We start from the raw sequence: 15,434 nt of genomic DNA, 5'->3' as shown, positions 1-15,434 counted from the left end.
GACGCACACACACAGCCTGCAGCTGCAAATGACCTACTACCCACCTCACATACACAGACACACACACACACACACACACACACACACACACACACACACACACACACACACACACACACACACACACACACACACACACACACACACACACACACACACACACACACACACACACACACAAACTCACACAGAGACAAAGCCTTTTTGATGGTATAATTTGTTAATTTAAAGAGGAAAAAAGATAAAGTCAATTATCACACGTGGGCTGAAAAAATGTTCACTCCCAAATAATGTTTCACAATTAGATCAAAGTCTTCCTCTTTCATTTTCTTTTGTTTTTCATCCTCATCCCCCAAGCAGCATGGTGGCGTGATCATACTGACACACCAAACAACTCTCAGCAGCGCGTATACAGTATATTAGAACGCTTGTGTACACACTGTACATTCAGAAAGTAAAAGTTCCTTTTTCCCCTTTTGAGTGTGTTTAAACTACTGTAACAAACTAACTGCTAGATCTGAACTCGTCATTCAGTTCAGTTTTTTAAACTACAGCAGTAGTTCCCAAACTTTATTTAAACAATGGCACCACAGCGACACACAAACACACTCTCATGCACCCCTTTAAGCTGAGAATGTCATAGTAAATCTCTATTTTCTGCATTTATTTTAGCTATATTCTTGGTGAAAAAGTGGGATACAATGTTATCAAAAGGTAACCACAAAAAATGAAAAACAAATCTTGCCACATCCCTGGCCAGGTTTTATGGCACCCCGGAGTGCTGCAGCCCCCACTTTGGGAACAACTAATCTGAAGCGCTATGTTTAAAGTCACACTATTCAAATTGGATTACTTTTAGAGGAGGAATCCTCTAATGCAATTTGCATGTATTATGTGAGTAAATCTTGAGGTACTCTACACAAAATAAGTGATATCTGGACAGGAAAATTCCCAGAGTTCATTTACTGTAACTCTGAAAGTCTTAAAATCACTTCCTGTGTTAATTGAGGCCAATCAACACTAATTAACACCACAAAATGTGCTGTGTGTTTTCCCTTGAACCGCTGCTCTTAGCCCAAATGTAAAATGTCATAATGCATGCTGCCCCATAAACACTTGAGTGAATTAAGTATCTGGCAGATTTGCAATGGATGCAAATTACAGATGCCACTGGTAATTATGATAATGACAAGACCTCCCAAAAGAAAATCCATTTTAAATAGGGCTTAATACTGAACGCGAAGAACACGTCCTACACGCATGACATACAGAATCCAATGATAATAACCATGTGCTATGACCTTTTACCTTCAGTGTGTGTTGAGAAAATAGCTGAAACCCATTGTAAACTGTCATTCTCATTTATCAGTGTCTTGTGAAACAATAGCCTGTGTGTTTTCCTAGAGGAAGCCTGAGGATGAACATATCTTCTTCATATCGTTCTCTGACTGACAAATAAAGGCTCCCTGCCAAGAGAAACTCAATGAGACCACAATCAATATACTGCTACAAGGCGTGCACACACATACACACACACACACACACACACACACACACACACACACACACACACACACACACACACACACACACACACACACACACACACACACACACACACACACACACACACACACACACACACACACACACACACACACACGACACAGACAGGGAATGATGTACGATTACCTGGAGCACATAACAATCAGCTGCATGCTCATACAGTATGCACACACTCATGTACCGCATGTACGCGCACACACGGAGGCGTGCACACCAAAAGACACTTAACATGCAAATTTTTTCGACAACAGGGACAGCACTCCATTGTTCATCTGGACGAAGGGGGCAGATAGATAGATAAATAGCTCTCTAGATATCTAGCTCGGACCTCAATTGATGAGATTTCACATACGGCTGCAGCAGTGCTGTTAGGACAGGGAATACCACCACGAAATAATGTTTTCTCTCCCTCTGATCAATTTTTAATTTGGCCTGTGCAGCCGAGCCCTTGGCGGGCCTGGCCCCGGTAATTATGGTGGGTTATTGACAGCTGCCTTCCCGCGGGATGCTATTTAAAAGAGGTTTAACCCCAGAGCAAGTCCAGGCCCCACACCCTCCTTTGAAGGTGTCAAGTGCATTGATCTGAGCTGCGGGATGTGCTGGGACCTTCCCACCTGGAGGTGCGTGTATGCCTGTGAGTGTGTGTGTGTGTGTGTGTGTGTGTGTGTGTGTGTGTGTGTGTGTGTGTGTGTGTGTGTGTGTGTGTGTGTGTGTGTGTGTATTGCTATTGCTTGCAGGGCTGCTATTACAAGGCCATGGCAGGAGGGCGCATCTTTTGACCTCTACAGACAGACAGACACACACACACGCGCATACAGAAACTGTCCTCTGGCTAAACCTGGCTGGCTGAAAAAGAGTGATACCTTGTCTAGCCTGTGTAGCCACCTGATGCCCCAAGATAGGCTGTACACGCACTGTATGTACAATGTTGTAGCCTGTAGGCGGGCTCCACGCTCACACACATACAAACAGGTTAACTCACAGCTCGGGGGAATTAGAGGAACTAATGAGAAAGGAGGAGGAGGAGGAGGAAGAAAGGTGATTGAGAGAGAGAGAGAGAGAGAGAGAGAGAGAGAGAGAGAGAGAGAGAGACAGAGAGGGCTGTGACAAAGCACAGGCAGATGCCAGAGTGTGCAGGTGATTTTGAAGTGGACATCATCAAGCTAAAAAATAAATAAAAAATAGTATAGAGTATTTCTGTGTTTAAGTTTTTCTGCTTCGCTGCCCCCTTTCAGCCCCCCCATTGAAATTCTGGGCAGATACAAACCCCTAGGCTTTTGACACACTTTTGAAAACACCACACCCCCCTGTTCCTTTCCAGAGGGTCTCCAGTGTCGAGCCTGACTCACTATTGAGAGAGAGACAGAGACAGACAGTCCGAGAGAGAGAGAGAGAGAGAAATATAGAGAAGGAGAGGGGGGGGGGGGGGGGGGTAAGAAGGAAGGGGCATTCCAGGGATTATAGATCTGTTTTTGTACTAGCAACTTCTAAATTGAATTAAGTAGTTCTTGCAGACAGTTTATATGTGTGGTTCTGTGTATACACATATGCAGTTAACACTTCAGAGAGTTGTCAGGCTGGATATTGTGAATGACTTCCTTCATATTTGAATTATTATGGAATGCACAGAAAAAGAGATTGAATAAGAAACAATGAAAACAAGATGAAGACTTTTAAACCATGTGAAGAAAAACAGCACCACCAACCGAACTTCTACATAAATCATGAGCGTAGCTGACAAAGATAACTTGTTCATCTTCAAATATATTGGGATTTTGACCCCAGACAAATACAAACTACTTTGGAAGTTTTTCTAACCACACAGTAGCCAATAGCTAACGTCTGCAAAACCGAAAGATGACGACTGCAAGAAAAGTTGAACGATAACGGTAAAGAAGGGATTCAAAGTAAACGAACAAAGGTACTAAAATGTCATTTTGTCATGACCAGATAAGTGATATAGGAGAGCTCAGGCCTCACAACAGCATTCCTAAGCTTTCTTTGAATCTGGACACAAACTTGCACACGTTGAAAGTCCAACTCTTAACTCGTACAGCTACTATAACTAATCATCCCACCTTTCAATATTCCCTCCTTCCTCAATTATTCTGACTGTAACCTCACAATCTACTCTCTCTCTCTCTCTCTTACTCCCCCCCCCATCCCCTCCAAACCCCACTGCGCCCACCCTCCACCTCCACCATCTCAGTCTCAGGATGCAGAGCAGTGACAGGGCCAGAAGGTAATGATACAGCTGCCATGATGCAACAAGCAGACCTGTCGACTGTCAGGAATTGAAATCATGAAGGAATAAGCTGTCATTAAGAGGCCCTCTCCCAGTAGTGGAGCTGTCAGACGCCTGCCTTCTGCCTACTCTCTCTCTCTCTCCCTCTCTCTCTATACTCCCGTCTCTCCTCTGCCAGTCCCACCCCATTTGCAGGCACTCCCTCGTCCTCCTCATTTCTCTCTTCCGGCTTCAATCCTCTCTGTTCCCCTCTCCGTCTTTCCTCTTCTGTCCACCAATCATAACCCTTCTATGTCTCTGCATTTTCTTCTCCCCCACCCACCCACCCGACCACCCTCCATCTCATATTCCTCTTTTCCACCTCTTTCCCCCACTCAATGGTTGATGCTGGAGAATCCTCCTCTCACCTGTCATTTTAACTCTAGGGTATGGGAATAGAACCACTTTCAAGTGCACACACACACACACACACACACACACACACACACACACACACACACACACACACACACACACACACACACACACACACACACACACACACACACACACACACACACACACACACACACACACACACACACACACACACACGAAGACAACATGCATGAGACCTGCACACACAGCGCAAAGCTTACCCTTAACCCGGCGGCACTGTACACTGTGGAGAATGCCACAAGCGTACCCTCTGCCCGATGTGATGCATTTGTGTCTGTGTGTGTATGATTTCTCGGTCTGCACGTCTTTGCGTAGGTACTTAAAACTAATATTTATTATATACGTTTTGCCAGCTTATTAATGTGTCAACATCATATGGCATTATGACAAAGATTGTGAAACCTTTTGACAGGAGTGTGGTGGATATGGGAGGCAGAGTAAGGTGATGGGGTGTAAATGGTGTGTAAGACACAGGCTGACCCGAGATTCAAGTTGTGTGTGTGTGTGTGTGTGTGTGTGTGTGTGTGTGTGTGTGTGTGTGTGTGTGTGTGTGTGTGTGTGCGTGCTGTGTGTGTGTGTGTGTGTGTGTGCGCATGTATGTTGTGTTAAGGGCCTGATTAACTACAGCGCAATCAGCTATTTTTCCCATCGGAAGAGTGGAAAGGCTGACGCGAAGTTCCGAGGACCATGGCTATGCATATTTCAGAGAGGTGCTTTGACACAAGAATGTGCAAGCCCACACACACCATAGAATTGCAATGCACACACATAAACACACACACACACGCGCGCACACACACTACATTAGTAGTGAGTCATTGTTTTATCTGTATATGTGTGTCTGCTTGCTCATGTGTTTTGTTAAGCCACAAGCTCCCCACATATTTGCAGAATGCATTCCAGTTGACCCTTTGCTGCACGCTTTAAATTTCCAATCAACTTCTCGTGAGTAACTTCACATGAGCCGCAATCGAGGCAACAGATTGTGGAAATATTTGACCCAACACCATATTTATCTAAATTTGTAAATCCAATATAATGTGTCATGTCTGTATCTGCTCATTCATTTGAGAGTTTTGGATCAAACATGTATTCCTTTCCTTGGGTGCTACCTGCCTGAAAATTAAGGAATATGTGTGTTCAATCAATATTTCACCTTCTTTCTTCAGATTGTATAGGAGCTGTAAACATTACACTCTTGAACATAACACTTATAATCGCATCCACACAAATTTCATGGTATGACATAATAAACCACAAACATGCCCATAATCGATGCAGACAGCATGAATTGACTGTAAAAGTGTGTGCTTGTCTTTCCAGTGCACACACGGAGTACAAGGCATGTGTGTGGTAAATGCCAGGATGATGATTTGTCAGGGTTGTAAGAACACGATTTCTTGTTTACTATGATGAATGAGCAACACTCGCACTACGCACACCGTGTTCTCTACATCTAAGCTGTCACTTTGGCTTTCTGCAGTGCAACCCTGCCTTTTCCAACTGTAATACCAGCTAGGGTAACTGTAATTCAAAGACTCGGGGTAGCCAAATCATCCGTAAGCACACACATGGGCACGCAACACAAACCTCCCCCGTTGTTGTACACAGCAGGAGTGAGCTTTACACAGCAGTGAAAGTCTTTATGGCATTCAGATGGACGAAACGAGGGAACAAGGGGAGAGGGAGAGCAGGATCTCCCTTAAGTCAATTTGAACAGCAGGCCGATGAAATTACACAGGTAGTCGTGGCCGGGCTGACAAATGAGCGCAGAGATGGGGATGAAAATAATAAGACAGGCAGAGCCACCCTTTGCTTGCTGACACACAGATGTATAAACAGGGATGTGATCATACAGTGGGAAAAGACAAACAAATCTATATTTTACATTACATTACATCTTTCTCTCTCTCAGCTCAGAGTACTATAGAATCAGGCATTATGGGAACGCATAAATGTTTTCTTGTGCAATGATGATGATCAGGTTGAAGAATATGCTTCATTTTACTAACAAGAACAATATAATCCTCAATTCTGGGTTGAGGCGCGTGCAGTGATGGTATCATTCAAGAGTATGAGTCTATGTTTGCACCTGTGAATGAATGTCTGCTTGTTGTTATATGATGCTGTGGCTTGCAGAAATTGTTCGGCATCATATCATTTCTCAAATGACCACGGGACAAAGTCTCCTTTCCATTCTGTGTAAATTGTACACAAAATGAAGTTCAACTGAATTGAGTGAATGCAGTAAAACCTAAATCGGAGCTACGAAATAACTCAGCAACAGCCACCGACACACAATCCCATTCAAGCCTCAGGTCAAATATACAAGAACGTGCCACAACTCCTTCCACAGCCCAAAAATAACCAAGCCTGCTTTTTAAATAAACATTGAGCCACATCAATGTCAAACCAGGCTAACCACTGTGGTGGTGGTGGTGGTGGTGGTGGTGGTGGTACCACCAAGGACCACACGATGAGACCCATAAAACTACCAAACGTACCAAAGATGAGTCACAGTTTACACTGGTTGCAAAGGAAAGTACTAGAAGAAAAATGATTGATAACTAGCTCCACAATAACATCTCACATGCAGTGTCCTCAGTGCACTCAGCCTACCCAGTCTCTCTTTGTGAAACATGAAAATGGACATCTTGGATCAGAGATCAAAAAATCTGTTCAACATCCAACAGAACAGACTGAACTTCTTTTGTTGTGCCCCCTACCTCTATGGCTCTGGTGATGAAGGGGATTTGTGTCCCTGAGTCCAGGTCCTGGTTGATGATGAGTCTACGGGCCCACTGACCGGCCCGCACCACACCGCTGCCCTGGATCAGCACCAGCAGCTTAGAAGGGTTGGATAAGGCATCTGGGCTCATGTAGATAAAACTGGTGGCTTCATCTTCTGTAGCGTCCACCTAAAAGGTTCAGGAAAGCACAGGTTATCGTGTGTCAATAATGGACAATAGAAAAATAAATGTTTCCCAATGATGTTCATTCGTTTTTTTAAACTGCTCAACATGTTTTTATCATTACATTATAAATTATTTCAGGATATTTAACTCAATCAAAAATAAAAATTTGCTGTTTCAATGCAAAAGCAGCAAAAGGTGATCAAATTGTGATTTCCGCTATGTCAAAGAATCTTCTGATAATGATTTTGAAGTGAATTGTTGGAAATGTATTTATGAAGAGAAACAAGAAACGACATTCTCCTCTGTGGCCTTTGGAATTGTAAGAGCTCATAAGCATTAGCACACTAATCATCAATAATCATGATTAAAAAACAGTCTTTATGTGATTAAAACTCAGGGAGAAAGGAATACAGACAAAAAGAGAGGCTAAGTGAGTAAGTGAGTGTTTATGTGTGTGCGTGCAATAGGTCCACATCCCCATAAGTCTTTGCATCGCTCCCCAGTATGCCTGGAAGAATCTCTAAGGAGGCAAACAGTGTCCATAAAAGCCATGGGTGGCAGCTGCAAGAACTTAATCCAAGCAGACAAAGAGAGCCGAGTGGGGGAGAAATCTTACCCTTTATTCTCTTGTGCTCCCTCATTCCCTCTCCCTATACTTGGCTGTGGTTAATCTTCTTAAAATCTGCGGTCACAAGTTCAATGCCACGCAGGTGGACGGACCCACCACTAATACACAAATACCCGGACAGACACACACACACACACAAGCACACACGCACGCACGCACGCAGGCAGGCAGGTGGGCAGCAGGAAAGCAGAACAGAGCAATTTTCCAGAGGAATAATGAGATAAATAGGCCAAAACAGATAAACCACTAAAAAAGCATGGAGGCTAATGAAAGGCGCCGAGTCCCTGGCTAGGTGATTTATGGACACTGTTAGCGCTGGAGCTAACTCTGCTGTGCTTTTAAACACCAGCGCTGTCTAACACCCCTATAAAGCGCAGCCTGAAAAATGATCACAACTTTTACAAACAGAAAAGGAGCAGGGATGGAGGGGTAGGGGGGGGGGCAAAAAGAGACAAACATGCTTCCAACAACAAATAAAAAGGGATCAAGTGTGCGCTCTGAGCCTGGATGAGCTGGGCAAAGAATAACTCCGTGATGGCAGAGTAGAAAGTCCCCTTCAGCACCAATGAATGCAAAACAGATTAAGCATCAGCATGCTGCGCCTCTGCGCCTTTGAAAATGACACGTCACAATACAGTTAATTTGTTGAGGAGACACTTTTGCACAAAGGATGTGGGCAGAGGAGGGGGTAAAAGAAAGAGGGTGAGTACGAGAGAAAGTGAGTGAGATAGAAAGAGAAAGACAAAGACTGATAGAGAATGGGGAGCGCTGACTCCTCACAATCCCCTTTTCTTTAGTTTTTTGGGGGTTTTTTTCTAACAGGACACTCAATATCATAATCACACTCTGAAGCCTAAGCATTTACGTCAATTTTCATATTTAATACTCCCTTTAATCTTCAAGGGCATAATTCAAAGAGGAAAATGCCTCTTTTCACTCAGGGTACTTACTGGCAGGATTGCTTTAGTCATGTTGCACTTTTTCTCCAACAGCTCATAAACATACTGAGTGATGATCTGGAGAGAGAAAGAAAAAGACACACACACACACACACACACACAGAGTCAGAGATTACATTGATAATACAGTCTAATGCAATTAGTATTTTTATATTGCTGTTGATACAAATCCATCCAACAAAAGCATACTAAACTATGTATGTATGTGTGAACAAGTAATAGCAACCACTGTCATGCGTGCAAACAGAATAAAAAAATACTATTCAAAACCCCTTGTTTGCCCTCTGGTATGAGTGTGTATGTGTGTGTGTACATGAGCTACTTGAAAGAGTCTGGATCGTACTGTGTGAGCTGTGTGTGTGTGTGAATCACAGCGCAGTTAGAGCGTTGAGGTTGTAAGTGCCAGGAGAGGAAATCTCCTGTACAAGCGAAGGGCTGATGTAAGTTATGTTTATCCCCGCAGCCACAGCACTAAAGAACCTTGTATACCGAATCATTCCAACCCCAGGCCAAGCCTTTCATGGTTCAGTGACATTAACAACTTTCTTCTCCATTTTCCTTATTTCGTCTTTCCTTCTCTTTTCTGCTCCCTACATCCTGCTCAGCTGAGAATAGAGAGGCACTTTGTGGAACAGATTTCGATTTTTGATCAGCTGTGAGAAGACAAAGGAGTGCTGATAACAGATGAAAGGGCACAGGGCCGCTGGCAGTGAGATGTGTTGGAGCCATTGTCGCTCTGATGATGTTTTCCCAAACACGTGCAATGACAGACTCCCTATCCATGTCACAACCATTCAATGATGGGTGCATGGACCATAGGGAGAGCTGAGCAACATGCTTTCCTGATCTGAAGTGACATCTCACTTTGGTTAGCTTTTGAGGCATCAGACTTACTAATTCAGGAGATCAAGGCCAGTGGTGAACAGCTACAAAGAGAGACTGACCAACTGACTGAACCAAAACACTAACAAAGACCAACCAGAGACTGTCACGACTTACAGCAAAGAGCGACATGATGCTCAGATCTATTCATGTGGAGAGGAGTGAAACTGTACTGAGATGGATTGTTAACAGGTCAATATACATTTATACATTAAATGTAATAGAGATGGGTCATGGGTCAAAACATCCACACAGAAGACAGAAAATAAATATATGGTCGTAAATTGGGCTATTCAACATTACATCTTTTAAATATCAACATAAACTATCAAAAAACTGAAAAAACTGAACCAGAGACATTCCCAAGCAACTAGTGTGTGTTTGGAGCCAATCAAAAGTAAACTTGCCCTGCGTAAGACACAGTACATAGAACAGAGGTAAAGTACAGCTACATGACGAGAATGCCGGTCAAAAAACATCCTGCTATTCCCGAAAGCAGGAAGTTAGACTCAGTAAAACTAACAAGACAACATTTTCTCCAAGTTCCAAGTCCAAGTTTGTAGTGAGAAAAGCTCTGCCCTCAATGTTGGCATGACTAGTAAAAAAAAATGTAACGGGTTAGTACCAAAAAGTGAAGAACTGATGGGAGTCTTTTGGGCTATGATCTGCTTTGCTTTTGGCACTTTTGGCACCTACAGTTCAAAATATTTTTCTTTTGACCACGCTCTGAAATCTCAACTACGGGACAATGAAACTATCCATATCCCTAAATCACATGTTGCAAACTCCAAACACTTTTTTTAAATGGCATGAATATGGCATATCGATGCAAACGAAAGGACAACAAAAGGCCTCACACAACTTAGGAGTACTCAAGAAAAAAAAAAAGTAAGTAAATCCACTGTGAATTCTCTTGATAATCCCAATATTATGATGCTCTTTCATCCTCGAAAGAAACTCAATGCTAACTCGGTTTACTGCTTAAAAGAACATCATGCAAGAATAGCATTAGGCACCAGACACATATTAGCCTTATGACAACCAATCAAAGGCCAGCAGACGGACCAAATGAGATGATCGATTCTAGCATTTGACCCTGTCAAGGGGGAAAAATGCTAGAAGAGCTAAAACAACCCCACCTCATCCAAACACACCAAACCTCCAACAGCTAATTCACTAAAATGTCAGCCGGTCTGATGAAGACTAAAATGATTCTGGGCCTCAGTATGCTAGTGTTTAATGACATCAATAAGCCTCACAGGAAATTTCATTTGCACTAGGTTATTTGTTCAGTGCCTCAGGTGGCTCGAGAACCATCTGATATAGAATAAGGAGAGAGACTAGGGAACAAGAGAAGAGAGAAAAGTGGAAAAAATGCAAGTTTTGCTGTGTAAATGCATTTCCACTGATAAAAGGATATTGTAGATATTAAATAAGAATCTAATATCCAAGCTTGTCTACAGACTGTGTGGTCATCTGTATGCTTAAGTTCATAATAAAACCTGTAGCCAGATTACCTCTGAAGTAAACAAGATCCAAAGTAAGAGTTGAAAAATGAACAATACTACAATTCCACTGGACTTTTTTTTTTTTTTTTTTTTTTTTTTTTTTTTGAAAAATGGGATTCACTTAGAGCAGAGGCATACAGCTCCGAAACAACAGAGACACACACAAAAATGTACACACACACACACACACACACACACACACACACACACACACACACACACACACACACACACACACACACACACACACACACACACACACACACACACACACACACACACACACACACACACTGTGTGGGCCTTTGAGGACTCTGTCTCAGCAGCTGATCGGTACAATAAGAAAAGCCTCTTTGTCACCTAATTACCAATGTGTTATTAGTGCTTTAATGAAATGCCTGCAGGAAGGCAATGCTGAGTGCCTGCATTGTTGGCATCAGACGATGGGAGAGGAGTGGATTCGCCACATAATATTAAGACACACAAAGAGAAGGGAAGGAAGGGTGGTGAGAGAGAGAGAGAGCAAGAGATATACAAGCTGCCTAAATAAATTAAAATAAATAGGTTTCATGGCTATGAACATGCTTACAATGTCCTTCTTATCTGCTAAACATATGTAATATCGTTCAGGCTGACAAGATATGGGTGCAACCCCCCGTTCTGCCTATTGAAGCCACATGAGGAAGTGTCTTAAAATCTGCATTCTCTCTAGTGACCAGCGGGGCGAGAATAAGTCACATTTTATGGAAGTCTATGAGAAAATGACCCTACTTCTCACTTGATTCATTCCGTCAGTAAACATTGGAAACATGGGTTTATTGTCTTAATCTGTAGCTTCAAGTCTGTTTCAAAACAGCATGATGTTCATTTATTGAATTATGGTCCCTTTTAGAGTAAAAAAGACCATCAAGCAGAGAATACTTTAGGGCAGGCTTAAATGATTGACAGGTCGCTGCCGCTACCAGAGCCAACAGCGTCTCTACGTCACTCCTCAGCATTACAAATATGGTAACTTCCGCTCATTTGTTGCGCAAAAAACAACATGGCGAAATCACTCAAAACTCAAGGCTTCAAAACAGCAGTCCACAAACCAATAAGTGATGTCCCGATGTCACTATGTACAGTCTATGGTGCAACATTATCTGAAATGTCAATGTAAGATTAAATTCTATCATAAAGAGTGAGCGCAAAAGTCCCAGACTGAACAATTTCAGTGTATTGGCCAAGAGTGACAGTTTACAAAACATGTATAAATAACCCTCACTGACAAAGTCAGCCTTCAATAAGGTTAAGAGAGCAAAAACGGGTAAAAGTGGAGTTTCAATTGACCGTAGGACAGCAGGGTGGTGGTGTATCCTCCAACAACAGCGGGCTTTCTACTGGACCGTGAGAGCGGCCGTGGGAGTCGGAAATAGACCTTCTGCGGCTGAGGTCACCTCTGTGTCTGTGGTTTGTTTGTGTAGAGGAAGCATTGTGGCGATGAAGCAAGACGAGGGGGATCAGGGAGGAAGGAAGGGACTTAGAGGAGGGCTCAGCGGGAGGAAAGAAGGAAGACAAGAAGGGAGACATGGAGAAGCAATCCCCAGGAGCAAGAAAGTTGGTGCCAGCTCCCACTGCGCCGGACAGCTGAGAGGAGGAGAAGCGTTGAAGGAGGGATGGATGGGGAGAGAACAGTCCAGTGCATGGCCTCCATGAGAGACCTTTAAGTGGGTGGGCTGTGACATCATCTGCATGCAGACTTCTGGCCATCCCCGTAACAATCTCTTCATCACTCTCACTCGGACACCAAGCCAAGTTCTTAATGAAGACCATTGTGGCTGCAAGTCGATATGTTTTAAAACATAAAAGGTTAAGATGGTCAACAACAATGAAGAATGTGAGGTAATTATAGAGGAAGGAGCAAAAGCAATGATCTGAAACCAGCACTGGGAGACGATCAGAAAGCATGACCTGATGTAAGTTTCATCAAGATAGATTTTAGACTCTTTAAGACCAAATGAATAATGTAATAGTGAAATATAGAATCAATTTATACATGCATTTTGAAAAACACGTTTTTAAGACAACAGAAGTCACAGTTACCAAGCTGTTTTAAGGCCATGTGAGGTTTTCCAGCTCACTGGTTTATCTGATTAAACTTTCTCAGTGTAAGACATGAGCATAAACATACTCTAGACAGCCGCACATACACGAGAAACTCATGTACACACACACACACACACACACACACACACACACACACACACACACACACACACACACACACACACACACACACACACACACACACACACACACACACACACACACACACACACACACACACACACACACCTCTTGTCTCTGTAGTCCAGAGCCCTCTCCAAAAGCCACTTAGCCATAGAAATCAGAGAGCAAGAAGAGGCATCAAAGCTGTTTATATAATGAAACTGAAAGGGCTGTTCCATGCCGTATCACTGACTGCACCCAGGAAAGCATTCCTTCTTCTCCAGAGAATAGAGGAGAGGAAGAAAATGAAAGAAAATAAAAAAAGAAGACAATCCCCCCGAACAATGCAGCACAACAGCGGCAGCGAGAGCAAAGCATACTCAGAGGGAGAGACTGTGAAAATGAGAGAGAGCATGAGGCAATAGAAAGGTTGTTTATTTTAAGTCAGCCTTGTGTACCAACAAAAAGTGGTATTAAAATAGAGCCTATTGTTGTGAGTTTGTGATCTGTCAGTCCGTGTGGGGAAACAGAGAGGGAAAGAGAGAGAGAGAGAGAGAGAGAGAGAGACTGCTGTAATTCCCATGAGCTCTCTGTCATTCTTCTGTCAGAGGAGAGCTGAATCTCCAGGGGAAGAGAAAGTTCCTCAGACACCGACTGACAGACAGACTGTTTACACTTAGTGTAGATATCCCTCTCTCTCTCTCTCTGACTCCCAGCACTATCCATCCTAATGGCATCGTAATGACCACCTCGGGTGTTAACTGCGAAGCCGGCGGAGGTCTAATTCAAAGTAAAGAACTGTATGCCACCCTTGGTGCCGGCGGTAACAACAGACGCCAGCGCTGTAACTCTTAGCCCTCCTGTCTTTTCTGTAACACCCCACTCAAAACCCACTGCCCCAAGTCCAATTCCCTTCTCTTTCATCAACTCTAATCCACCTCACTCACCTCCTGCAACCATTTTCTCCGACCGCGTCTGCCTCCTCCTCCGTGCTCTCAGCAGAAGCCTCAGCGCAGTGTTTAAGTGTTTTGGGAATGGAGACGTGATGGCAGTCAGTGAATCCGGGCAGACAGCTGTCATTTAAAGTCACTTTTAAGAAAGAACCTATTAGCTTCCTAACAAAATGGTCCTCGACCGGTATGGGACCTGCTGATGCTTTAAGTACGGTATGGAGGCCTGTTTACACTGTGGGCCTGACGCAACACTTCATTAAATGGCACTATGACTCTTTAAAGTTGATTCATGAAGGTCTTTTGTAAATGAATAACTCAAATATAGAATTCATCTCTTTTTTGTTAATGCTGAGTGTCTCAAGGCCTAAACGGTCTACCACTTCCTGTGGAAAAACATACAAACACAACGTCTGATGGAATAGTCTGAAGGCTAAACCTGCACAAACACAAAGACAGCTGCTCGGACACTGGGAGATGATTTCATTTGCATTGCAGCAATGTGAACCAATGAATGATTTCAGCGTTATAGATAGTACTGTAAGCTAACTCCTCGCAGGTACACAATCAACAAGCCGGCCACAGACTCACCAAAGGTCATCCTCGGTGATCTGTTTTACATCCCACACATTTTACCGCATATATTATTTTTCCGGAGTCTAGCATCCAAATAAATGCAGATGATATTGTAATATATGCACATGGTAGAGGTATAACACAAGTTACCATGAACTCAATTTATAATATAATATAATATAATATAAGAAAGAAAGACAATTTAAACTGTTTTACTATTCTCCTCAGTATTTTGCTCAAGGGCACTTCAGCAGGGCCTTAAACGTTTGCCAGCTGGTCACTGCTATGACAACGCCCAGCATCCATAATGTGGAAACAGAGGGAGACAGGAAGAGGAAAAAAAATATAACAGAGAGACAGCAGAAAGTGCAAGAGTGAGAGAGAGAGAGAGAGAGAGAGAGAGAGAGAGAGAGAGAGAGAGAGAGAGAGAGAGAGAGAGAGAGAGAGAGACGAAGAGACAGAGAGAAAAGCAGCGAGAGAGGGCTTTCTAATTCAGCCATCTGGCTAGCTTTACTTCATTATAATATTCTGACTGTGTGTGTGTGTGTGTGTGTGTGTG

The 15,434-nt window shown here is 43.2% G+C and overlaps 1 protein-coding gene across 1 annotated transcript in view; it reads right to left on the bottom strand.

Moving 5' to 3' along the window:
• fam172a (family with sequence similarity 172 member A) overlaps positions 1-15,434 on the bottom strand; it is a 148,190-nt gene that overhangs the window by 119,302 nt on the left and 13,454 nt on the right. Inside the window, exons 5-6 of the mRNA XM_054610645.1 lie at positions 8,743-8,808; positions 6,976-7,167 (exon numbers count right to left, since the gene is read on the bottom strand). Coding sequence (XP_054466620.1) covers positions 6,976-7,167; positions 8,743-8,808 — 258 coding nt within the window. The remainder of the gene's footprint in view (positions 1-6,975; positions 7,168-8,742; positions 8,809-15,434) is intronic.

This window comes from Anoplopoma fimbria, chromosome 13 (assembly GCF_027596085.1).
Source record: "Anoplopoma fimbria isolate UVic2021 breed Golden Eagle Sablefish chromosome 13, Afim_UVic_2022, whole genome shotgun sequence".
Lineage (NCBI taxonomy): Eukaryota > Metazoa > Chordata > Actinopteri > Perciformes > Anoplopomatidae > Anoplopoma > Anoplopoma fimbria.
The sequence above is the reverse complement of the archived record's forward strand: the minus strand, read 5'-3'. Positions and strand labels throughout refer to the sequence as shown.